Source organism: Cinclus cinclus, chromosome 3 (assembly GCF_963662255.1).
Source record: "Cinclus cinclus chromosome 3, bCinCin1.1, whole genome shotgun sequence".
Lineage (NCBI taxonomy): Eukaryota > Metazoa > Chordata > Aves > Passeriformes > Cinclidae > Cinclus > Cinclus cinclus.
Window position 1 is genome coordinate 100,759,737 of NC_085048.1, and position 25,331 is coordinate 100,785,067.

Here is a 25,331-nt window from a genome sequence, read left to right on the forward strand (position 1 = left end):
GACTGAGAGGTTGGATAGGAGAAATCAGCCTCTGTTTCAAGATAGCACAATGGCCACATTTTCTTCTCAAAGACTAAAAACCTCTTTTTCCTTCTACTGCATAGACCAAAAATAACATTTTTTTAATGGAAATGATACCTGGGAGATTAAAAATCTAAGAAAGAAGCATCAAATTCTTCCCAAAAAAGCAGGTGGAAAAGGTACTCCAGTGAGTTATCTTTAGGGCCATTCCTTTTCTGGTTCCTGTGAAATGGTATTTGGGGTATCATGCCCTGGTATGTGCTCTTTTAGTAATGAACTGGTGAATGTCAGGACACCATCAGAGGAATTCAGATTACCCCCAGTACCACCGTATTTATAAGATTATATGTATTTATATATAAATATATTTTTTATATTTATAAATAATTTATGTATGCTATTTATTAGATGATAATGTGAGCACAGCAGACTGTCTCTAGAAAACCCTCAGAAGCAACAGTCAGAGCTGCAGTAATCCAGACGAATATGAACCTTTGCATACAAGTCCAGGACAACCCTTACTGACCTTCCTGTGGTGTTCTAGCCTTGTAAAATCTCCCATCTTTTAAAGTGGCATTTTATGCTTCAGTTGTGCTTCCACACTGGTTGTTGAGATTATCCACAGTAGCTGCTGTTGAGCACAGACTGGCTGCTTGGTTTGGGGTATTTTGTTTTCTTTTTTGTCATTTTGACAATTCTGTCAATGCCTGGAAGAATTCTAGATGAGAAGGTGATTACAAAAACTGATTGCACCTTTATTTTTTTTTTTTAATTTCCTTTCACAAGTGGAAAATCCTTGCTGTCTAGGTTTGCACTTTTTCACAGACCAGCCAAGGGATGCCTATGGAGACCCTGTAATTGGTCAAGGTTATTATTCAAAGTCAGAATTGTTCTTTTCCCTGAGTAGCAGAATAAAATCACATGGGAGGTGTACAGGAACCTGCTTGTTTTCCATTTCTGATGGGTTTTTCTTGTCTGTTCCAAACAGCCTTCTACAACCTCTCCATTCTTTGCAGCCAACCCTCTGTTTGGAGCCAGATGTTTCAACCTGCAACTGAGCTCTTGCTCTTCTTCCTCACCTTTTCTTTTTACTACTGGTTTCCCAGGTTTGTGTACTGTAACAAGGACAGGGAGTGTGCTGCTACCATGACAAATGAGCAGAAAAGGGAAAACTCATAGATTCCACTAGATCAGGTTATTCAGAGCCCTATCCAGCCATTTCACATCTCCAGGGATGGGGAGTTCACAACCATTCTGAGCAATAAAGACATTTTGTTGATATTTATGTCCCTCACTGAACTTAGATCTTGGTCAAGCTTCCTGACCAATACAGCTGAAACACAGTTGGGTGAGCTCCGGTTCTAATGGATGTGTTGAACATTTTGATGAATTGGCATGTTCTGGGTGAGAACAGCACAGAAACAGGTAGGATTCCTGATTAAAACAATGTTGATAACCATGTTAATTGATAGGAGTGGTTTTAAATCAGAAGTTAATGCCTGCTTGGTCTTTGCTATTTTCCACGAGGTCTGTGGGCCATATCCACCAGTAGCACCACTCCAGTGCTGCTGTGGTAGCTTTGTTATCTACCTGTTACCTATTTTCTCTCTTTCCTACCTACTGGGTTACTACCTTCTCTTAGGAACATATCTACACAAAATCACCCACTCTCAGAGCATACATAACTTCAGGGAAACAAGGCTGTGTGACCTGCTTTGAAAAAAGATCTGCAGACCTCAACTCTTCTCCAGGTTCACCCATGGCCATTTCCCTCACCTCCACCTGCATCGTAATGTCACTTTTCACACATTTTATTGGATGTACTTTTTAGTTGTCATCTATATTTGTCATCTGAAGCTGCTGGTTTCACTGCGTTGGAAAGCAACACTCTCTTGGTATTGTCACAGAAGACTCAACAGTGTCTGACCAGTCCCACCAGTCCCACCAGTCCCAGTCTCATCTCTAATTTAGCACAGGAAGAGCTGGAGGGCTCCAGTGGTGTTTGTTTCTTGGAAGGCTTATAAGGTTTAATACCTTGAGGCAGTAGCACAGCAGCTGTTGCCAGGTGCAGCACTGCAAACACGAAGGAGCCTTGCAGGAACTGGTTGTTCCTTTGGCCAGCTGGAGAGGTTTGTGTAGGCAGAGCTGAGGTCCAAGGGGCCAAGGTTAAAGCATTGTCAATACCAGAGCTGTGCAGGTTTCTTGATGCCATTCTGTAACAAAAGCTCACTGCAGAGAGCAGAATTCAGAGGCAGAACACATTTTTGTTTCAGTTGGGTTTATCAGAGACTGCAAATTAGACTGACAACATTATATAGAAATTTCAGTTCTCAAGTCACATTGTCTTCTTCGCTCCCAATAAAGTTTGAGTGACCTTCACTTTTCAAGTCCAGAATACTGTTCTGAGTGACGTGACACAACCAGAAGTAAATTAGTGTCACTGCTGAGAGCATTTTAATTAAAATTATGTGATGTAAAGCCAGATTTGCTATTTCAATCTCATACTGAACTTGTTTCTGTTCTCCTGTTGTATTTACCTCATTGCTATCTTGCGCATGTCTATCTTAACCAGAATGGCAAGTTCTGTATTGAAAATTTGCATCGACTGCATGAAAGAAACAGGTTAGAAATGTTGTAGGATCCACTGCTTGCACAATATTGCAAACATAGTTCTTCCTGAAACATAATCTTCCAGTCGCTTAGGGCAATGTTTACACCAGTAAAGTGAATTCAGAAACATTGTCTCAGTAAACAGGACAAAGAACACAGAACTTTTTGTGCACTCCAGCAAGCTGGGATAATGTTTATCTTCTGTGTATTTTTGGCCAGGAGAAAATTGGATGTTGGTGTATGGAGACATCTGTGTGTGATACACTTGTTTCATTAGATATTGACTGCAAATCTGTTGTTTTAATGTGCCTGTGACAGTAGCTTTTAACAGTTTTCAGTCCTTATTTCTAGCTTGTACAGCCATAAAAGAAGTGGCTTTATTTTAGATTTGAATACTTCTGGGGATGATTGTGGATTTATACAAGAACTGTGTTATCACAGACATTTTGGGAAGCTTGAAGAAAAAAAAGAATCTTTACAGTTTTGATGATCACTGAAAGAAGAAATCAGCCTCTAAAATGGTCTCCAAGATAGAATTGTTAAACCAGATTTATATTTTAATTTTTAAGAGAACATGTTTTTGTTGGAATACTTTTGCAGCATGAAAGCTTTTCCAGAGCTTCTCTAAATGCCTGGTTTTTATTACTCCAGTTCTTAATCTTTATTCTCTAGTTCTTGATTTCTTTATTCCTTTTTATAAAGACCCCCCAATACAGAAACTGATTGAAAAAATTACATGTTTCAGTGACATATATGTGTACAGGTATATGTGTAAGCGCAGTCATGGACTAACACTGTCAGTCTGTAAGTACTGGGAAGAACTCGATGAAAGCTCATTTTTCAAAATTTTAGACTGGAATAAGGGAGCAATTGCTCACCTGAAACAGCAGCCTCTTCTCACACTTCTGCCCTAACTTCTGGGTCACAGAGTGGAGAAGGGATTACAAGGATTATGCACTGATTTCCTCCCTGCCTCTGGAAGGTCTGTTAAGCCAAGTCCCTGAAAACACCAGTCGATGGAAGAGGGCTTCTCATTTCCAAGAGTGACAATTCAGACAATTCCAGGATTCTTTATCGAATTTCTTTCACTGTGTGATTTTTATGCCACAATAAACAGCTTGGTAATCAAAGCTTAAAGCAGTGGAGAGGGGAACATAGGTATGTGTCAGACTACCACACTGGATTTTGCTTCTGTTGTTTTTGGTTTTAAAACTGGCTGTGTGTTGGAAAACTCATTTTAGAGGCCTTGCTAATAAGCTTCCTCAGAGGTAAAAACAGACTGAAGTAGCTGATTGCACTGATATGTCTTGGAAGTAAGTTAGTGGAAGTGCTGCTGAGGTCTGACAACATTTGGAAGTGTGTGTGTTCCACGTGCCTTTCCTCACCAGTGTAGCACCAAGCTCAGCAGATGTTCCTCTGTCCCTGCAAGCCCTCTTTTCCTTAAGCTGACTTGGCTTCATCAATAATTATTTAAAATCAAGTTCCTGTGGTTCTTCAAATTGTCCATGGCTGAAGTAATGCCACTTCATGCTGATTGACTTTCACACAGCTACAGATTATCAAAGCAAATAGAGCAATTATCTTTCTTTTTTTTTTATCAGAAGGTTTGGTATTTTCCACTTTGCTGAGTCATTGGTCAGAGAGTTAGTGTGATCCTAAAAATACTTGCTGTTGAAGTAATAGAATTGTACTGATTTCCAGGTGGGGAGTACTAAAGCCCCACTACTGGCAGTGTTTGCTGCTCAGTAAGGTGGTTTCCTTTCATTTATTGTGAAAGCTCTGTTTTGCTTGGATAGAGGTAACAGTTTTGAATCCCTGAACTGACTCTGATGTTTTCAAGCTTGTGAAATCCATTTTAGTTCTTGGTCTGTAGAGGTTTTAATGAAGTAATCTTTCCAATTCCATATTTAGGCTGGGAGTGAAATACCCCTTGTATAAAGACGCTCTTAGGCTGACAACTGCACTTTGCCTCGCTCTTGCTCTTTTTCCCAGTGGAGCTTCGTTGTAGTCTGCAAGTGTTTTCATTTTAGTGGCCTGGTCTATGGTAAAATGCAAAGCATTAAATAGGTTCAAATTCTCCTGTCTCCAAAGAAAGGATGTGTGGGCATTGTTTCTATTTGCAGTTCTGAAGATATAACATTTCTGCTTTTCTCCTTATGTCACACTGTGTATCACAGGTAGCTGTGACCTTTTCTTTCTTTTTCCATTGTATAAAACTAATCTTTTATGCACAATGCACATCCACAGAGCTGTGTAAATGAGTTTTAGTGTAATAGTATATTATTTCTGTTTTATACAACCTGGATTTCATTGTGTACCACCTTGAAAGGCTGAGAATGCCTCTGTGCCTATCAAACATTATAGATATATCTGACAGTCACTTCTGGTTGTTTAGCCAGTCCAGTGTGATCACTGAACCACATTAGCATGAAACATCAGAGCATTTTATGATCTGTCTGTGGCCAGGCAATGCTTGCATGACTCACAGAGCCAAGCTTTCTGATGGCTAGTCTTTGCTTCTACCTAAATAGCCACCTATATGTACACACAGTATTTTTCCAAGAGTTTTACAATTACGCATTGTTCAGCACAGAAAGCAATAATCAAGGGTTGCTCATAAGCAGAATGATATTGACATTTGTAATGTCTGTGAGAGAATTGGGCAGCAAACTTTGAATTTTGGTTCTGGGCTTCTGTTAGAAACCATAAACAGGTTGACCATAACAGGTCATTATACTCTTCCAGCATGACAAAAGGACCTACTATAGAGGGCTTTGCAGCAAGTGGCTTACTCAGCAATGGTCAGAGGAGCTGCTGGCTCCCATCACTGCCACAAAGTGTGGTTTCATGCAGCAGTAACAGTTGGGCTGCTGCCAAAGGGGCAAGACAGATGCAATCCCAGAGATACCTGGGCTCTGCATCTTGAGCTTCACACACATGGCCTGGCTTACCTTGAGTCCCAAGTCCTTGAAACAGGCTCTGCACATGGGTGTTCTTCATGCTTGCCTCAAATTCAGCCTCAGCCTAGAGTACAGGTTTGGTTTTCTTTTTCCTGGTCATATATGTTAGGCTCTAAACATGTTTTCCCCATAAGGCAGAAAATTCTGCTGCAAAGGGGTTTAGGCACAGTATGGGTTATTATTTTGTGCAGGATTTTTCCTAGCCCTGGTTCCAAGGTCTGATTCAGCAGAAGTAGCAGAAGGAATCACTCAGCCCCTGCGTATCTCTGGGCTCAGCAATCTCCATATGGCTTACAACATGCCAAACCCATGGTATTGCAGAGCCCCTTTGCCAGGCAGCACCTTGTCTTTGCTGCATCAAAAGCTTCCCACTGATAACGGAGGAGGCACTGACAGTCAGGGTGGTGTGTTCTGAATCCCACAGGTTACCATTGAAGTGGTGGATGGCCCCAACATGGACACAGACAAGGACCTGCAGAAGGAGAGCAGCAAGCCCAGCTGGGCAGCCCCATCACCCGACTGGAGGAGCTGGTGGCAGAGATCCTCCACCTTCACCCGCATGAGCAGCGGGGACCAGGACTACAAGTACGACAGCACCACTGAGGACAGCAACTTCCTAAACCCTCTCCCTGGGTGGGATGGCCATGCACCCAATCACAGGACATTTGGGTCCAAGGAGCAGCCCGAGTATGGTAGGTTTGTGTTCCAGACCTTCTATGGGCACCTTGGGATTGTAAAAACAAGCGTGGGGGGAATGAGAATGGTGAGGCATCACTGGGAGCAAGCCAAGCAAAACAGAATTTTTCAACATGTGGCTTTTGTTCATCAGCTTTCAAATATGAATCTGTGCAGATGCCCAAGCTGTACTGTGGTAGCTGCATTCCACTAGTAAGTCTATAATCTTGAAAATCATACCAGTTATCCCAGAAGAGGGCCTTTTTTTAGTCCAACGTGTGCTTTTTTAAAAAAGTAGAACAAACAAGGTTTCGTATTTATTTTTAGAGCAAGGGTAAATACAAATTTAGAATTGTGTGGTGGTTTGGGAACCAGAATCTAACTATTGGATAAATAAGCAAGATCTGAAACGTGGTAGTATTTGGTGGATACACAAATAAGATGAGTTATGTTGGTGCATGTGTGGGGAGTGGCATGTGCAGCAGGAACATTGTGTATTTGCGTGTGTAATATTCTTCCAGATGTGTCACGGGGAAAACAATTGTTTTCAGCTTGTTGTATGAAACAGTTGCAGAAACTAGAAACAGAGAGGAGCTACAGCTATTCACTGCCCAGACAGGCTGAGACTATCCACATGGGAGTGACCCAAGGGAGGTGAGCTAAACTGTGCTCACAGGAAGGTCAGAGCCTCTTGAATTCAAGCAGTGTGTAAATACAGACAACTTCGAGTCAGAAGAAGGTGTCAAAGCCATGGTTATTTTACCTTTGCATTTCTGTTGCTATTCCCCAGATGCTGCAGAGTGCCTGGGTAAAACAAACATTTTTTCTATTATTCGGCTAACTTGAAGTACTAGAGTCTTAAAAATCAAGAGGGAGTTTTTATGGAATGGTGTGATTAAACATATATATATGTATTAAATTTTGTGGCCAGAAGATTAAAATCTATCCCTTCTTTTTGCACCTACCTTTATTTGTGAGCAGGGTTTATTGCCAAGAATTCACATCTTAGGTAGTTATTCATGTAAGTTAGAGAAAACTGCTTTCACAAGTAGTTGTGATGGAAAAAACGTAGTAAGAATTACAAATATGAAAATAGGAAGAACAAGTTGAGCTGCAGCTGAAAATCTAACATGGTATATTCAGTAGTGTGCTTCATAGTGCAGTGTAAACACTAGGTAGATAGGTCTAAAAATTATCCTAGAGCTCCCTGCTGCACACCAGAGCATCCACCTAACTGGGAGCAACTCCTGGTCTTCTGTCTAATCTAAAATGCTGCCCTTGTCCAGGAGAATGTAGTAGCAGATCCTGCTGCCCGTGATGGGTGTAGATGCTCCACCCACTGCCATGTTCACACCTTTCCTGTGTGCGTCTCTCCCTTCTCCTGCCCCTGCCCTCCCTGGGCCTCCTGGGCTAGGCTGTTTGACAGGCACTGCACCTGCTCACCTGCCTTCCTCCTTGCCAACCACACAGAGATAAAAGAGTTGGAAAAGAGCTGGGAAGAAGAGCAGGGCCAGGCGTAGAGGGCAGATCACATTTTCCTGAGACACCTGATGCTTTTTTGGACCCTCGAGGTGCCTGCCTGCTGGCAAATCCCACAACCACGGGTCTTACACACTGACATTAGCCATGTTCACACCCACATCCCACTGGGGACACCTGATCCCAGTGTGATGGCTTCCCCATCATCAGCTGTGTCAGAAAAGGAGGAGAAACACATCAGTCCCTTGCCATGAGGAGCTCACATCTAGGCAGCTTGCTCTGAATGAGATATATGACCTCCCCATACTCCTGGCAATAAATGTTTAATAGCACCCCACAGAGTTGTCGTCAGTCGTTACATATGGAACAAATCAAGTTACGTGTTCTACTAACCAGCTCAGGAAGCCCACAGACGGCATGGCCCTGGGGGGAGCAAGAATTGTGTGTAGCACAGAGGCAGGGAAGACAGGGATCCTCCCTGGTTCTTGCTGTAGCTTGGGTACTCTTACCTACAGCTACAGAGCAGCCTCAGAGCCACTAAACCAGATTTTACTTTGCTCCCAGTGGTGCTGTAACCCAAAGGAGATGCAACTTATCATCATCACAGGATCAGTGATGTAGGTCTTTTTCCTGTAAGGTTGTAGGGAAAACCATGAAGCTAAATGTTCCCTCAGCTGGAGAAGCCAGTGGGAAGGCAAGAAAGCTGGGATAGCTTCATGGGCTTGGTGTGGTGGCCTTCACATGGTGGGATGTGCATAACTTCACACATCACACAAAAGAGGCTGGTTCTGAAGACTTTAGGTACTCACAACAGCATCAGCTTCTGTGGTGCAGACCTGGTGTCCAGTGCCTTCAGCTGTCTGCTGGAAGAGAATAAAATCATGTTTCTTTTTCAGGAGGTTCCCTTTTAGTAAATAGTTAGATCTGATGTTATTTAATAATTCACATGAAACACTAAAAATTTCATGTTGTTCTCAGTACAAGAAGAGCATGCAGTTCTCTGTTCTCATGGCAGTATTCCTGATATATCTGTTCCCTGTTCAAGGAACTGAAAAACAAAATTGTGATTTTCACTCATGACCCTTAGCTTCCCATAGCCCAACAACCCACATCTTGCCCAAAAACTGAGTATTGTTCTGCTATTGATGCGTGTTTTGAAAAGATGGAAAAGAAAACTCAGTTTATCCTTTGACTGATTAGTCTGTGGTCCACAAACACATTCCTATATGCAGGGAAATTATGTGAATAGATGTGTACTGTTAGTTCATGACCCAGCTTTGCAGCTGAGGATTCTCAGCTGCCAAAAGGTCAAAAGAGAAAGGAAATATTTTTTCAAATAATGTTGCATGCATTTCCCTGAGGAGCACCAAGTGTGAAAACCATTTAAACGGCAGGCTTGCGCCTGGCATTCTGCCCAAGCTTCAGGTAGAAACATCTGGATTCCATTCTTGTTTTGCCTTCTTAATAAAAGACACCGCACAGTAGTTCTGGGTAGTGGGAGTTTTGTTTCTTGATTTCCTCCCTAACGTTTGTCCTCGCACAGATTACGTTGATGGAGATGGTGACTGGAGCCCGTGGTCCCTGTGCAGCGTCACCTGCGGCAGCGGAAACCAGAAGCGCACGAGGTCCTGTGGCTATGCCTGCATGGCCACCGAGTCCCGCACCTGTGACAGGCACAACTGCCCAGGTGGGAGCTCTGTTCCTGGGAAATTCTGCCAGGGGGAGCAGGGAGAGGTGGGCAGGTGTAGTGTTTTGTAAAGGTTTTCTAAAATTTTTGAAAATCAATCTCTGTAAACGAACAAAAAAAAGTCTCCTGTCCCAAACAAATTAATAAAAAGCTATTTTTTAAAATAATTAACTAACTGAATTATTTTCTATACATTTTCAGTAAATATATATATATACAAGGGGGGAAAGAAAAGTAATCTAAAGTTTTATTCAAAGTTTTTTCTTACAGTTTCTAATAATAAAGTTTCTCTTTATACCATCTAAACTTAAACCTGTTTTGCCTTCCTCCTAATCTTATCTCACAACAAAAAAAAAAAATTGAAATTAACAAACCAAAACCACTACAGCAGGGGTGGGGAGAGCCCTCCTGCACACAAAGCCTGGATGTTCCGTGGCAAGGTAAGGGTTCCAGTGGGAAAAGACACTGATTTTCAATGCCATTTGTTCATAGTAATGATACATTGCTAGATGCAGTCCACCATCCTCTGGGATTTAAAAGACAAGTACAGGCTTTCTTTAGGTCATGGCAGTCATTTTTGTGCACAGGCATTTTGTATTCTACAGGGTGTGATCTACTGCCTTGAAATAAATTTGGAGCTGTTTTAGAATTTCAAACCAGCTCAGTGTTACCTCAGTGAACTCCTGTTCTGCTATGCAGTGAATGGCCTTGCCTGCTTGGTGAGCAAGGATGAAGGAATGTATAGTTTTAGCTTGAATATATTCAGAAAATATGGCCAAGGAGCCTTGTCTTAGCTCCTACCCATTCACAGGATTTGACATTTGAAGTGTCCTTACCATCACACAGTCTTCACTTTGACAAAATCAGGGCTGAGCACTCAAGCCTACATAAAGAAAATTTGAAGCTGCTGTGGAAAACTGTTTTTTAAATGTTGCTGTGTATTTGAATTTAGACCAATTTGTCATGCAGTAGCTACCACAATGCAGGGGATAGGTGCAAGTTCATTACTTCCAGATCAGAGAGAAGTGAAAGCACAAATGGTAGTGGTATGCATTACTCTCAGTTTAGTTAATGACTCAGAAAGGCAGGAATTCTTAAACTGGAGGTCAGGCTTTTGTTAATGGTAAATGAAGTGTCAGCAGTGCTGGAGAGGAGAACTTAGACTTGGTGAGAGGGTTGGAGAGGAGTTTCTCACTTGCAAATAGATTCATGTCTCCATTGCAAAGCAACAACTGCAAGGCAGTCCAGGGGAAAAATGTTTCTGCATGCTCTAATATATCCTAAAACCTCAATAATAAGGAGTTAATTCCAGAAGAAAGCATGTAACCCCCCAGTTATCTTCTCTATTTATTTATTTATTTATTACCAGCTAGCACCAAAAAGTGGCAAACATGAAAGAATATATTATGTCATATAACAGACCTCCAATGATCAGCAGCAAAATATATTCAGCCTTTGAGGCTGTGCTGACATTTTTGAAATTACAGGGTCAAAGCTCAGCTTCTGCTGTTTATAATTCCAGCAGTGAATTACTGCCTTGTAATGGGTTCTTGGGTATCTATTATTCTACATCTAGTGCTGGAGTAAGGCAAAAACTGATGATAATTTTATTGAAAATTGGTTTGAGGCTGTTTTAAAGCTTTGCAAGCCACTATTATGCCCCAGTTCAGGAGAGCAGGAGAAAGTTCATTGGCAAGAAGATGGATGGTGAATAGGCTTCATTATTAACCATGTAGTTACCACATATTAAAGATCTTTATACTTTCTTTAGAGGTCTTTAATTCAATGGAGAGGAAAGGTAAAAAAAAAACAAACTAAAACCTACTTGTGTTCAGCCTACATTAGACAGGTCAATAGGCTGAACTAAAGCAGCAACAAAAGGATGTTTACTTTGGCAAGATCATTTTTCTGGCAATCTCTGTGTCTCTCAACTGATAGCAAACAATTAACTGGAGGCTGCTGGTAAATCATGATATGGTGAGATCCTGGTATTTTATTTGACAGCCATGAGTGTTGGGGATGGAATTGCTTGGAGAGGTTGGTTATCTCTTGCCTACTCACACCTTTTAACTCCCTGCCACTGGGAGAGACCAACAAGCAACCAGTCTTCCTGTAACAGCATCATTCTTCCTTGGGAAATGGTTGTCCATATACAGAGATGAACGTCCTCACCCTATCAACAGCACAGATTCCTTGGTCATGATGGTTTTAAAGGAACAGTCCAGCAGCAACTTCAGAATGCTTCCCTGCCAGAACAAAGCACCTTACAGAGCCTGGGGAAGGAGTGGTGGCAAGGAGGTAGCTGGTGCCATTGTGTTGTGATGGGAAAACAGCAGCAGCAGCAGCACTAACTGGTGTTTGTCGTAGGGATCGAAGACACCTTCCGGACAGCTGCCACTGAAGTGAGTTTGCTGGCAGGGAGCGAAGACTTCAACGCCACCAAACTATTTGAAGTTGGTAAGCAGCCGAGTCAGTCCTTCAGTAACAGATAAGATACTTCCTTAGGATTTTCTCAGTCCTGTGGGATCGAGATACTGAGTTCAGCATTGAAAATGTCAGTAGTAACAACCATGTATTAATTTGCTTATGTTTGTGACCTGCACATTTGCTTTGGTCATAGAATCTTTCTCCCCTTAAGTCCTGTGCTTGTTTCATCATAAAAGGGTTATTTGTTGTTCTAATTCAGAAAAGAGCTGTAAAACTCCACACTAATGGAGGGAAAAAAAATCAAACACTCTTTATTATTTTGCTGAAGTAGCCTTGAACGGGAGACCCTATTATAGCATTTTAAATGCAGCTGTCACATCAAAAAAAAAAGGCAATTACTTTTGTGAGCATTAATTGCTTTTATAGTTCTGTGTGCTGCAGTGGGGATAGCTAAAGCAATTTTATAGGGCATGGCTTGATTCTGAACTATCTAAAACTCAATCCAACATCTGCAATGTTCTGATTTCGTCCCTTCAATGAAACCATAGTGTGGCCACTCAGAGACAGTAGATGCTGGATTAATTGAATAAATAGTGTAACCCAGCACCTCCTTCCTATGGTGGCAGAGCACAGTAGTTAATGACAGCCGGGATGAGACTTTTTAAGCAGAGAGGAAAACAAGACACAGATCACTAAGTAAATATTTTGCAAGAATGTGTGCTGTAAGAGTTTTAGGTCCCAGTTAGTTACTCTCCTGCAGAGTCCTCTTAAGTAAGTGTGGAGCATGAAATGCAGGGGGTTTTTGACAGCCCATAGGATGATATAGACACCTTAAATGATGCTTTAGGTAGGAGATGTTTACCTGGATTCTCCCAAGAGTCATGCAAAATAATAAAGTGCTGGTATTAAATGTGCTACTGGTCTACAAAGCTCTTTAATCCCAGCTATACATCATGGCTCTGGTGCCATAAACTCCTGCGGATGTACAGCCAGCCTGATGATCTGTCACATATGCCCTTTTAGAACCTGAATCACTTTTGGCTGCATTTGCCAGCAAAGATGTCAGTCTCCATGTTTGAACTACAGATGCTTGAAAAACCCCTTTGGAAAGTGGATATAAAAAATAAGTATTTGTTTTTTAAAGAAAGACTGAACTAGGGCCTAAAATGAACTTCAGAGAGAGTAATCCTGGCCTTGCTTGCCATCTTGAAATCTCTAGCATCTTCTGAAACTGAATTTTTCAACATCTGACTTCATCTTTTCCTGGTGAGTGTGTTCTGACTAAGGGTTCCAACTGGAGACTGCACCAAATCACTGTGATTTCCCTTTTTCTGTTGCTTACCAATCCATGGTAATGTCTCTTGGGCTTTGTGGGCATATTAGTAGCCTAATTAAAATTTGCCAGATAGGAAAAGTGTCACAGATTCCTAGTGGCCTGGTTCTGTGCTGTAACTCAGCCCAAGGCACTGGAGTCAGTCACAGGTGATTTCTTTATCTGACAAGACAGCACAGTAACACAACTGGGCAGGGCAGCAAGCTGTCGCTGCCCTTTCTACTGGTGCTGAACGCTACATTTGACTCATTTCTTCTCACTGATCACACCAGCTGGGGTGCTGCTTAATGTAGCTTAATTTTCCATTTCCTTCCCTGCAACAGATACTGATAGCTGTGAGAGATGGATGAGCTGCAAGAGCGAGTTCCTGAAGAAATACATGCACAAAGTGGTCAATGACCTTCCCAGCTGCCCGTGCTCCTACCCCAGAGAAGTTGCCTACAGCACTGCTGAAATCTACGACCGACCGAAGAGGAAAAGCTTCCGCTGGAAGGATGCAAGCGGTCCAAAGGAGAAGCTGGAGATCTACAAGCCCACGGCGCAGTACTGCATCCGCTCCATGCTGTCCCTGGAGAGCACAACACTTGCAGCACAGCACTGCTGTTATGATGATAACATGCAGCTGATCACCAGGGGCAAAGGGGCAGGGACACCCAACCTGATCAGCATCGAGTTCTCAGCAGAGCTCCACTACAAAGTGGACATTCTGCCTTGGATCATATGCAAAGGGGACTGGAGCCGCTACAATGAAGCCCGGCCTCCCAACAATGGGCAGAAGTGTACAGAAAACCCATCAGATGAAGACTACTATAAGCAGTTTCAAGAAGCAAGGGAATACTGAGAAGATTTTTCCTTTTCTTCAAATGCAAAATAGCATTCATTTCCTGGATGCCAAAGAACTGATGATGGCTGCTTCATTGGCTCCTCAACAGGGGTTGATCAGTTCCGTTCTAATGAATGTATATAGTTGTAATATAATACATAAGTATTTCTCACAGTGTGTGTAATTTATAAACACATATCTCTCTGTCTCACACATACCTATTTTTGCATACAGAAGTACATAAGTCTTGTCCTGTTAGGATTTTATACTGCAATAACATTCATGTAATAATGTGCATTTCATTTTATTTCCTATCTGTAACATAATGAAGGGGGTGGGGGTAGCTGCCATCACCATCAGGCCCCAAGGCCCCAGCTGAGGAGGCACATATTTAAAAGTTGTTCTAAACAATAGGATTGAAGAATGTACTCTTCCATATGGAAATGGTTTACAAGATTAATGCACCTACAGCATCAGTTTTCTCTATAATTGGTTTCATGACTAGTCATATCTAAGGAGGGAAGAAGTTTTTTTGGAAGGGTAATAGTCAAAAGTGAATATAGAAAATCCCTAGCAATTTTTCTCTTGGAATTCTTCCTGTTTCCTTCTAGCTCAGGTCTTTGCAGTCCAGCTTTTATTTTCATTCATTTAAAATATATTGTTTATTAAATAATAAAAATAAATTATTTATTATTTAATAAATAATAAAATTTATTATTTTAGAGACCAGTAAAAGTGGAATCCACAAGTTCCCTGGGATAAAAGATGCAATCAGCCCTTTCCCCCCCATTTTTCTCATGCCGAGTGCACAGTGTCCTACAGAAGTAGCTATTCTTTAAGGGAAACTTTCTGGGAAGAACTACTAGTGTCTTAAAATGTCTTCATCTTTTTTAAAAGCTAGTATTATTTTTGTAAAGTATTTATTGAATTCTAACAATGACTCACATGTGGGATATATCTTTAATGAAAGGCTTCTGTAGATGGAACTTGATTTCCAAGAACACAACTGTTTTTAAGCAAAGGTTTTATTTCCAAATTTTTATAAAGTGCAAGTTTACATACATAAACCTGTCATAAAGCAGCTCATATCTGCATTCTGGTGAAAGATAAGAGTTACACCCTGGGTAAATAAATACTTAGAGTTCCATCCTGTGGAAGACTGTCTTGCTGCAAATCAGTGTGTTCATTTGGAAAACTAAGGCTAAATGTCACAAGAGAAATGCCTATTTTGGGGTTATGTGGTCTGACACACTTACATGGAACCTCACACTGTGGTAAAGCCTGCCAGCATCGCAGTCACTCTGAGCTCAAAGGTTCAAGGCAGACACAAAAGGCAATTCCCTCTGTTATATGCAGACACACACAGATGATACTTCAGGTCCCTTCCAACCCAAACCCTTCTATGGCATCCTGTAAAACTTTTCCATGTCTCTGTTGAGCACTTGGGTCATGGATAAACACATGCATGACATGTGTGGTGCCCCTGGCATTGACAACAACCCCGCTAGCCTGGGCAGGACCAGGCATGTGCTGGTGTGCCCAGGTGGTGCAAACCAGGGGTTCAAAGGCAGCCTGGGCCATGCACACCCAGTCTGACCTGTGCTGGAGGCTCTGCAGGTCTCCAGAAACACAGTGGCCAGGGCAGAACTGATGCCTGGAAAGGCTGACCTGGAACAGAGACTAGACATGGCAAAAGGGATAAAACAGGTATTTATTGAAAGGATACACTTTAGGTAGTGCAAGAGCCTGGCCAGGGCTACACTGAAATCAAATCAAAGATGATTCCCAGTCACAAGGTTTTACACTTTTATAAGTTTTGGTTCATCTGCATATTGGGGTCAATTATCCAACCACAGCCCCAGGCCATGAAGTTTCAGCCCCTTGGCTTGCCCCCTTTCCTTCCCCATTGTTTATGCTTTTTGGGTACTAGTTGTCCTTAATTCTCTAGCTAGAAAGGAATTGTTTTGGCTAAGTACCCTGTGAAGAGACCTTACTAACACCTAATATGAAATTTCAGAGTTACACACCAAGCAGCAGAGATTCTGAAATACATAAACGCTAAAACGCAAGGCATCATTTCTCCCCCCCCCCACCCCCCCACGCCCCAAAGCCACTGCACATCTGCTCCAGTGACTGCTCTGCTGAGGTAACCTCAGCAGCTGGAAAACTTGGCCAAGCCATCAGAACATCCCAGACCCAGACTTGAGAGTTGGTGGGGAAGACGTGGATATGTTCTAGCACAAGCTGGTAGTAACAAAACATGGTTAGATGAGCAAGAGGGTAAACATGGGGATCACCCCTTATTTTTTATAGAAACCAGATTTTGTAAATTCCTGCAAGGTCATTTAAAGGCACCACTAGCTCATGGAGCCAGTTAAATTGACAGCAGATGGATGAAAGTCATGAGGATCTCCAGGATCACTTCACAGGGAAGACAGGTATTTTCAGGGAGAAAGCTCTGCTTCTTAACAATGTGGGGGGAACAACATTCTCAGGTTTCTCTGGGAGAGAGATGAGAGGGCCACTGGTCAAAATTCTTGAAATATAAAACACATTCCTGTTCTTTGTGGATTAGTAAATTATGGTGTCATTGAGAAACACTACTACACTATTAATACAGAACACAGGGCATATAGTGTCAGGGAAGAGGAAAAATTATGCTAATAAATGAGATGACGCACAAAGTTTCAAGTCTTACCACTCGTAGTTTGCCAAGGCTGGAAACTCTGAGGGAGCCAGATAACTTCTGATAGGACCTACCAGGTGATTCATAGGATGAATCCTGGAGCACAGATTGAGATAATCTCTTCTCCTAAGTAACAGTCCGTATTAAAAACAAAGTCTGTCCTGCTTCATAATAAATTAGGATCCATTCAGAGCTGGCTGCTTAATTTATTTTTTGTTTTCTTTATCTCCTTTCCAGTGACCAAAACTGTACATGAAATTACTTTGTGTGGTAAACTTTAGCAAGGTGCTGGAGTTTACCATGGCCAAATTTGGCTCCATCTTTGAAGTGTAGAACTCTTTATATTAGAACAAGGCCCAAGGAAGGGTTTGTGGCTCCCATTCCCAGGCTCAGGTTGGTGGTTAGGAGAAGCTGTTGTCATGTTTCTTACATTACCACAGAACAGGCATATTGGAACACTCAACCAAAGATATGGGGGGGATGGAAACAAGCATAACTGAACAGGGAAACTGAAACAAGGAACCAGTCAAGTCATCCAGCTTATTTTTAACCCAAATCAATCAGCAGATACAGATTGCAGCACAGCTTCTGAGTCGAATTGGTGGGAATGCATTAAACTGGCACAGCTGCTGTGAAAGATGTGTGGAGCAGTGCCCTGAGGCAGCCATAAATTGATTGAATCGTACCTTTGATGGTTAAAATGATGAGCGGGCCTGGCTTCACATTGCCTGGACAGCTGCTGAGCAGCAAAATTCCACTAACATAACCCACAATGATGCATATGGGTTATAGGACAATATAGAGAAAACCAGAACCATGCACACATCCACGAATCCCCACAGCCCTGCATTAGTTACCAGCTGCTTTTTCCCCCCTCCTGCTGTGCAGACTGGTTAGCACTGTCAACACAAGGCATTCTTTGGAAAAACGCTGGTGAGCTTGTGGGGCTGTTCCAAATACAGACATCATGATGAGATTGTAGGGGTGGCTGCAATGAGTTGCTGATGCACCTGACACCTACATCTGAGTGGGGCCAGGCCAGCTGAAGGCAGGAAAGGGGGAAAGTTACTGTTTTTATTATAAGAATCTGCCCTGCCTCAATGTTTGGGCTTAATGGGACAGTGTCTTACTTGAGTTGCCTCCCTGTTTGGAAGGTGGGAAGGCAGTAAGGAAGAGCTGAGTGATGGCCCAGGGTGCTGCCTCTCCTGAGAAGCCACCAGTGCTCCCCCAGGCCTTTCCTTTCTCCCTTTCCTTCCTTCTCCATCAGGACACCAACATGCCTCACAGCAGTTTGGCTTTGGCTTACACTCAGCAGCAGAGCCACACGTTCATCCATTCCTGGAGAAAGTCCCTGTTCAGAACCCACCCAGGCACAGCTGCTTTGTAGCTCCACTGTCACCCACATCACCGTGCAACACCACACAAGTGGCAGTGGCATGGCAAGGCTTGCTCTCACCCAGAGGAGGAAACCTTCAGGACAGATCCAAACAAACTTGGATTTCTTCATGTGCATTACATCCACCTGCACGACACCAGCACGGCCATGTCCCTCCCCTCCAAACACACTGAGGAGGAAGAGCATGAGCAAGAAGACCACCAGAATAAAGATAACACTTTTCCCAGCAAGATGGAGTGAATGTGTGTTGCCACCTGGCTCCATGGAGTTCCTGTGCCAGCTGAGAGAGCATGTGTTTTTCTATCACCAATTCCCTGCTTCTTTCCCTTTGTAACTTTTAATGGAAAAATGTGTGGGCAGTTTCCATTATGCCTGTGCTGTTTCAGACAAATTAAGGGGTTGGCTAAGAAATCACTGGTTTCATATTTCATACAGAAAACACACACATGCATATATTTATATGTCTATGTAAATTAATTTAGGATATCCTCTAGTCATGTGCTGTACAGCGGTTTGCTGCCGAGTGGTGCCTGCAGGAAGAGTCCCACAGCAGAGAACTTCCTTGCCTCCTGCACAGGGCGTGAGGCTATTTCTGCACTTGAACAGGGGGGAGAAGGGCCAGAAGGCTAAAATGGCACTAGTCATTCTTCAGCTCTGCCTCTTACTTTATGAGTGGCAGGTTTATTAATTTTTCCTTTTCAGCTGCTCTGCTAAAGCCACAGACACCTTTTATGACTGTGCTAATTTTCTATCAGTTCAGGGATTTATAAAGTTTTTCCTTATTTATTCTCTATCACAAGAAGGATCGGGGGGGTGCGCGGGAGTTAAACATATAGAGAAACTTTTCATTCAGTACATTACACAATTTATAAGGGGTATATTCTGGCAGTGATAGCAATATTGCACAGGTCAAACTGTCCAAACCTAACACAGCTAAGTGTGGGTGGCTCTAGTCTTCAGAGGAGAGCTTATATAGTATTTCCTTTTTAAAACTGGGCAAACAGTATTACATGTGTTAAATGTCAGAACTTGCTGTTTATTATAGGTCTGACCAATGCTTTGCTTAAAGTGGAACAGTGCTTCACTTATGGATTTCAGGAGGATTCTTGTAAGACTCTGAAACATGCCTGAAGCAAGGGACAGCATGTGCAGACCATGGTGGTGGATACAGGATGTGAGTCAGAAAATTGGGGAGCAGAGAAGGCTAGGGAACCAGTTTCCACTCCAGGCACCATATTCCAGGCTGGCTCCTGCCTCTGCACAGCTGTGCTTAGCCCATTCCTTTGTTTCCCAATCCAAGCTGCAGCCATTCCCCTTTTTAGACTTTCCAGGGGCAGCTCTTGAGGGTGTGTTGCTCAGCCATGAAACACAGAACAAGGACACAGCTGGCATTGGGAAAGCCCCTTCTGCCTGAGTAGGCCTCCCTGAGCTGGGTCAGGAAATAGGAGAAGTGCAAATGAACTGGACCATGCAGACACAGGGATTCCTGTGTCCCACTGCACTGTCTCTCGCAGGGTTTACCATCAAGCAGTGGACAGGGAGCACCTTCTAACTACAGTGCAGCCTGGCTTCATACACCTCCTGCCTGCCAAACACCATAAGGGCAAATCTGAAGCAGTGTTCCAGGGCTGTTGCAGTTCCTATTACCACAAAAAGGACAGGGGATCCAGCTGGCATGACATCTCCATCCAGGAGCCAGCTCCCACCAGGAGGCAGAAGCACAGCTCCATCTCATGTGCAAATGTCTCATGTGCAAATGTACAGCTATTCCAGTACAAACAGCAAGTGACTACTGCCCTGCAGCAGTAACCACATCTGAAAACCCTGAATTCAGTGAATCAGTTCTCCTACACATCCCTCATCTTACAGGCTGCCTGGGAGACACCAAGAAAGAGTGTGGAAACAGGAGGGGTCTCTTTGGGTTGAGAGGATGCAGTAATAGGAATGGAAAGAACCTTTGGCCAGTGTGGGGAGGAAAGAACAGTGCATGAAATTACAATATGACCTCATTAAGGGTCATCCCAATTTAAATCAGCATGTGAATAATGATATCCTGAAGGAGGGTGGTCTCAGAGAGGGGGAAAGTCAGAAGGAACACAGGAAATCCTGAAAAAGAGCTGAGCAAAGAAAACACAGTGTCTACGTCCAAAGCAGGCTAAGGGTTTCCCTTGCCTGGATCTCCACTGATGGAGGCATTCCCCAGACATTTCACCATGTGTTAAATCACCACTAGGTACATGTCCTGGTTTGAAAGACAGGTGTTTGCTAAGGAAAGCAGAAGCCTCCCTTTGAACTGAAAAATGTGATCCTTCCTTCCTACAGATTATTATGATTTTGAAATTAAGGGAGCTCTCAGGCAAAGATAAGGGGATAGGAATAACAGTTCTTTACTAGTATAACTAACAAGACAAACAAGAACAACAACAGCTATGAAATCAGCCACAAACAGAACAGTAACTCAGTCCCAGTGTTTTTTGGCTGCAGGCACCTTTTCCCTGAGCTGCAGTTCCCGGTGCTGGGGGCGGGCAGGTCCCGCAGAGCTGCAGGAGGGCTGGGGGTGATGGCAGAGCTGTCCCAGGAGGAGAGAGAGAGAGATGGAGAGAGAGCCCTCCGCTCACGGCGTCGATCCTGGTTCTCAGCAGAGTGCTGGATGGTGGCAGGTTAAAGCAAGAAGGCAGCAGTGAGGATGGCTCCCGACCCTGAGATGGCAGGGATGGGACATAGATCGTCCTTCTTGTCTGAACTCCACGGGGGAAATGGGACGAGCCAGCACCTTCCGCTTCCTCTTCTGGATGTTTGAATCTCGTGGTGTTTCCCTCCTCTCTCCCCTCCCCCTTGCCACCAGGGCCCTGTCAACAGGTATCTTAGCATGGTAATGGGGAAAATTCCACAGAGGGGAAAGGGGAAGAACCAACCACCAACATTATCCACCCCTAATTTTCCCCTACCATCATGCTACATCAAATTAAAATCTTCAAATTATAGACATCCATACAATTACAGATACAGGCACAGTATCATAGGTAGTTCACCCTAAAACAAGGTCTCCTTGGGGTATGCATCGGGTCTTTCCATCCCTTTGCATCACCCACCAGGTACAACCTGGCCCTTGGGCAAAAACCACCCCACGAATTGGATTGTCTTTGCTGGAGGCAGGGTTCACCCAAACAGTTTTTCCTAGCATACCTCTCATGTGCACCACTGGAACCTTGTCCCCATCTGGTGTTCTCAAGGGCTCAGACTGGGCAGGGCCTGCTCGATTAGTGGAACCTCGGGTGTTCACTAACCATGTGGCCTTTGGTAGATTAATCTCCCAGTTCTTGAAAGTCCCCCCACCCAGTGCCTTCAAGGTGGTTTTAAGCAGCCCATTGCACCGTTCCACTTTCCCAGTCTCTGGTGCGTGATAAGGAATGTGGTACACCCACTCGATGCCGTGTTCTCTGGCCCAGGTGTTTATGAGGCTGTTCTTGAAATGAGTCCCATTGTCTGACTCAATTCTCTCAGGGGTACCATGTCTCCAAAGGACTTGTTTTTCCAGGCCCAGGATGGTGTTGCGGGCAGTGGCATGAGGCACAGGGTAGGTCTCCAACCATCCAGTGGTGGCTTCCACCATGGTCAGCACGTAGCGCTTGCCTTGGCGTGTCTGAGGCAGTGTGATGTAGTCAATCTGCCAGGCCTCCCCATACTTATATTTGGACCACCGCCCCCCATACCAGAGGGGCTTCACTCGCTTGGCTTGCTTGATGGCAGCACATGTCTCACAGTCATGGATAACCTGGGAAATACTGTCCATGGTGAGATCCACCCCTCGGTCTCGTGCCCACTTATAGGTGGCATCTCTGCCTTGATGACCTGAGGCATCATGGGCCCATCGAGCCAGGAACAATTCTCCCTTGTGTTTCCAGTCTAAGTCTATCTGTGACACCTCTATCCTCGTAGACCAATCTACTTGCTCATTGTGTCGGTGCTCCTCATTAGCCCGACTCTTGGGGACATGGGCATCTACATGATGGACCTTTACGGGTAGTTTCTCTACCCGAATGGCAATGTCTTTCCACTCATCAGCAGCCCAGATTGGTTTTCCCCTACATTGCCAGTTAGCCTTTTTCCATCTTTCCAGTCAACCCCACAGAGCATTGGCTACCATCCATGAATCAGTGTAAAGATAAAGCTTTGGCCACTTCTCTCTTTCAGCAATGTCCAGGGCCAGCTGAACGGCTTTGAGTTCAGCAAGTTGACTTGATCCACCTTCTCCTTCAGTAGCTTGTGCAACCTGTCGTGTGGGGCTCCATACGGCTGCTTTCCACTTGAACATCGTGGTTCATCCCCACGATGCGACAGGAACCGTCAGTGAAAAGAGCATAGTGAGTTTCATCTGCTGGCAGTTGGTTGTATGGCGGGGCTTCATCAGCCCGGGTCACTTGTTCTTGCTCCTCTTTATCGGCAAGACCAAAATTTTCACCTTCTGGCCAGTTTGTAATTATTTCCAAAATCCCAGGGCGATTTGGGTTTCCGATACGGGCGCACTGTGTGATGAAGGCGATCCACTTGTTCCATGTGGCATCAGTGGCATGGTGGGTAGAGGGGACTTTGCCTTTAAACATCCACCCCAGCACTGGTAGTTGGTCTGTTAGGAGGAGCTGTGCTTCTGTGCCAATCACTTCTGAGGCAACTTTTTCATAAGCAGCCAAGATCTCCTTCTCTGTTGGGGTGTAGTTGGCTTCAGACCCTCTGTAACTTCGGCTCCAGAATCCCAGAGGTCGGCCTCGGGTCTCACCAGGTACCTTCTGCCAAAGGCTCCAGGACAAGCCCTTGTTCCCAGCTGCAGAGTAGAACACATTCTTCACCTCTGGTCCCATCCTGACTGGGCTGAGGGCTACAGCATGAGCGATCTCCTGCTTGATCTGGGCAAAGGCTTGCTGCTGCTCAGGGCCCCAGTGGAATTTGTTCTTCTTCCGGGTGACCAGGTAGAGAGGGCTCACAATCTGGCTGTACTCAGGAATGTGCATTCTCCAAAAGCCTATGGCACCTAGGAAAGCTTGTGTTTCCTTCTTGTTGATTGGTGGAGACATCGCGGTGATCTTATTGATGACCTCAGTGGGGATTTGACGCCGCCCATCTTGCCACTTTACTCCCAGGAACTGGATCTCTCAGGCAGGCCCTTTGACTTTGCTCCCCTTGATGGCAAAACTGGCTCCCAGCAGAATCTGGATGATCTTCTTTCTCAAATACTTCCTTTGCCGTGTTCCCCCACACAATGATGTCATCGATGTATTGTAGATGTTCTGGAGCTTCACCCTTTTCCAGTGCAGCCTGAATCAGTCCATGGCAGATGGTGGGGCTGTGTTTCCACCCCTGGGGCAGTCGGTTCCAGGTGAAAGCAAACTGAGGCCTGCACTCTGCTGCCAGAGGAATGGAGAAAAATGCATTGGCAATGTCAATGGTGGCGTACCACTTTGCTGCCTTGGACTCCAGCTCGTCCTGGAGTTCCAGCATGTCCGGCACGGCAGCGCTCAGCGGTGGAGTCACTTCATTCAATGCACGATAGTCCACAGTCAATCTCCATTCTCCGTCAGACTTGCACACAGGCCAGATGGGGCTGTTGAAGGGTGAGTGGGTTTTGCTGACCACTCCTTGGCTCTCCAGCTCACGGATCATCTTGTGGATGGGGATCACGGCATCTCGATTTGTCCTGTACTGCCTGTGGTGCACTGTGGAGGTGGCAATTGGCACTTGCTGCTCCTTCACCTTCAGGAGTCCCACTGCAGATGGGTTCTCTGACAGTCCAAGCAAGGTGGTCAATTGCTTAATGCCTTCTGCCTCTACAGCAGCTATTCCAAAAGCCCACCTGAGTCCCTTTGGGTCTTTGTAATAGCCATTCCTGAGGAAGTCTATGCCTAGAATACACAGTGCCTCTGGGCCACTCACAATTGGATGCTTCTGCCACTCCTTCCCAGTCAGGCTCACCTCAGCCTCCAGCAAAGTCAATTCCTGTGATCCCCCTGTCACCCCAGCAATAGAAACAGGTTCTTCCCATACATGCCCCGATGGTATTACGGTGACCTGTGAACCAGTGTCAACTAATGCCCTATGTTTTTGTGGCTCTGATGTGCCAGGCCATCGGATCCACACCGTCCAAACGACCTGGTTTTCCCGTGCCTCTCCCTGGCTAGAGGCAGGGCCCCTCTAGCACTGGTTATTATTTCCTTCCTGGGCATACATATTGGAGGTTCCCTCAAGGGGATCTGACAAATCATCCTCCCTTTTGTAATACCCTGCATCTTGGTTATGGGAAGTTGAGGCTACCTTCACTTTAGTGGAGCTCCTTTGGTTAGTGTTTCCTTCCCTGAGTTGACGCACCCGTGCTGCCAGGGCAGAAGTGGGTTTCCCATCCCACCTCCTCATGTCTTCCCCATGGTCACGCAGAAAGAACCACAGGTCAGCTCGTGGGGTGTATCCTCTCTCCCTAGCTGGGGGACGTTGGGCTCTAACTCTGGGATCTGTGACTCACACTGGTGCTGCATTGACCTTCCTCATCTCCTCCCTCACTCCTCTTATCTCCTCCTTGAACTCCACTCTGAGTTCCCTAATCACGGCAGAGACCTGAGCCTGCATTGGGCCATTCATTATACTCTCAAAATTTCTGAGCTTATTGGCAACAGAACCCACTGTCTCGTGGTTGGTGTCAGCATTAATGGCTGCAATGAATGTGGTGTATTGAGATGGCCCCAGGTGTGCCAGATTCCACAACATCTGCCCTGTGCACCTGACCTTGTCGGGGTCATTGTCATGTTGTCCACCCCTCCCAAAGAGTATCTCCAGTACTGCCACTTCTCTCAGCTGTTGGATCCCCTCCTCAGCGGTTTTCCAGCGCATTCTATGGTGGTGCTCCTGCATTCTCTCTCTATGGACAAACCTCTCTCTTACACTCATTAAAAGCCGCTCCCAGAGGGAAAGGAGGCCTGGTTCCCTTACGAATATGTGATCCACACCTGAGTCCTGGGTCAGGGGTCCCAAATTCCTTGCCTCAGTACCATCCAGCTGCACACCTGTACCCATAAGGTCCCAGACCCGCAGTAACCACGTTGTAAAAGCCTCACGGCCCCTTCGTACAACATCTTTACACAGATTACGGAGACTCTCGTATGACAGGGACTCTGTGACAATCTCAACCTCTGGCTCCCCTGCTGGTTGTGAGGGCTCTGCTTTCTGATCCTTATTATCCAGGTGCTTT

General features: G+C 44.6%; 1 protein-coding gene across 1 annotated transcript in view; it reads left to right on the forward strand.

Annotated features, from left to right (window-relative positions):
- The window catches only part of ISM1 (isthmin 1), a 37,314-nt gene extending 23,281 nt beyond the window's left edge, over positions 1 to 14,033 (forward strand). The window contains 4 exon segments of the mRNA XM_062489392.1: positions 6,016 to 6,283; positions 9,289 to 9,432; positions 11,800 to 11,889; positions 13,516 to 14,033. Coding sequence (XP_062345376.1) covers positions 6,016 to 6,283; positions 9,289 to 9,432; positions 11,800 to 11,889; positions 13,516 to 14,033 — 1,020 coding nt within the window.
- The last annotated feature ends 11,298 nt before the right edge of the window (positions 14,034 to 25,331 follow it).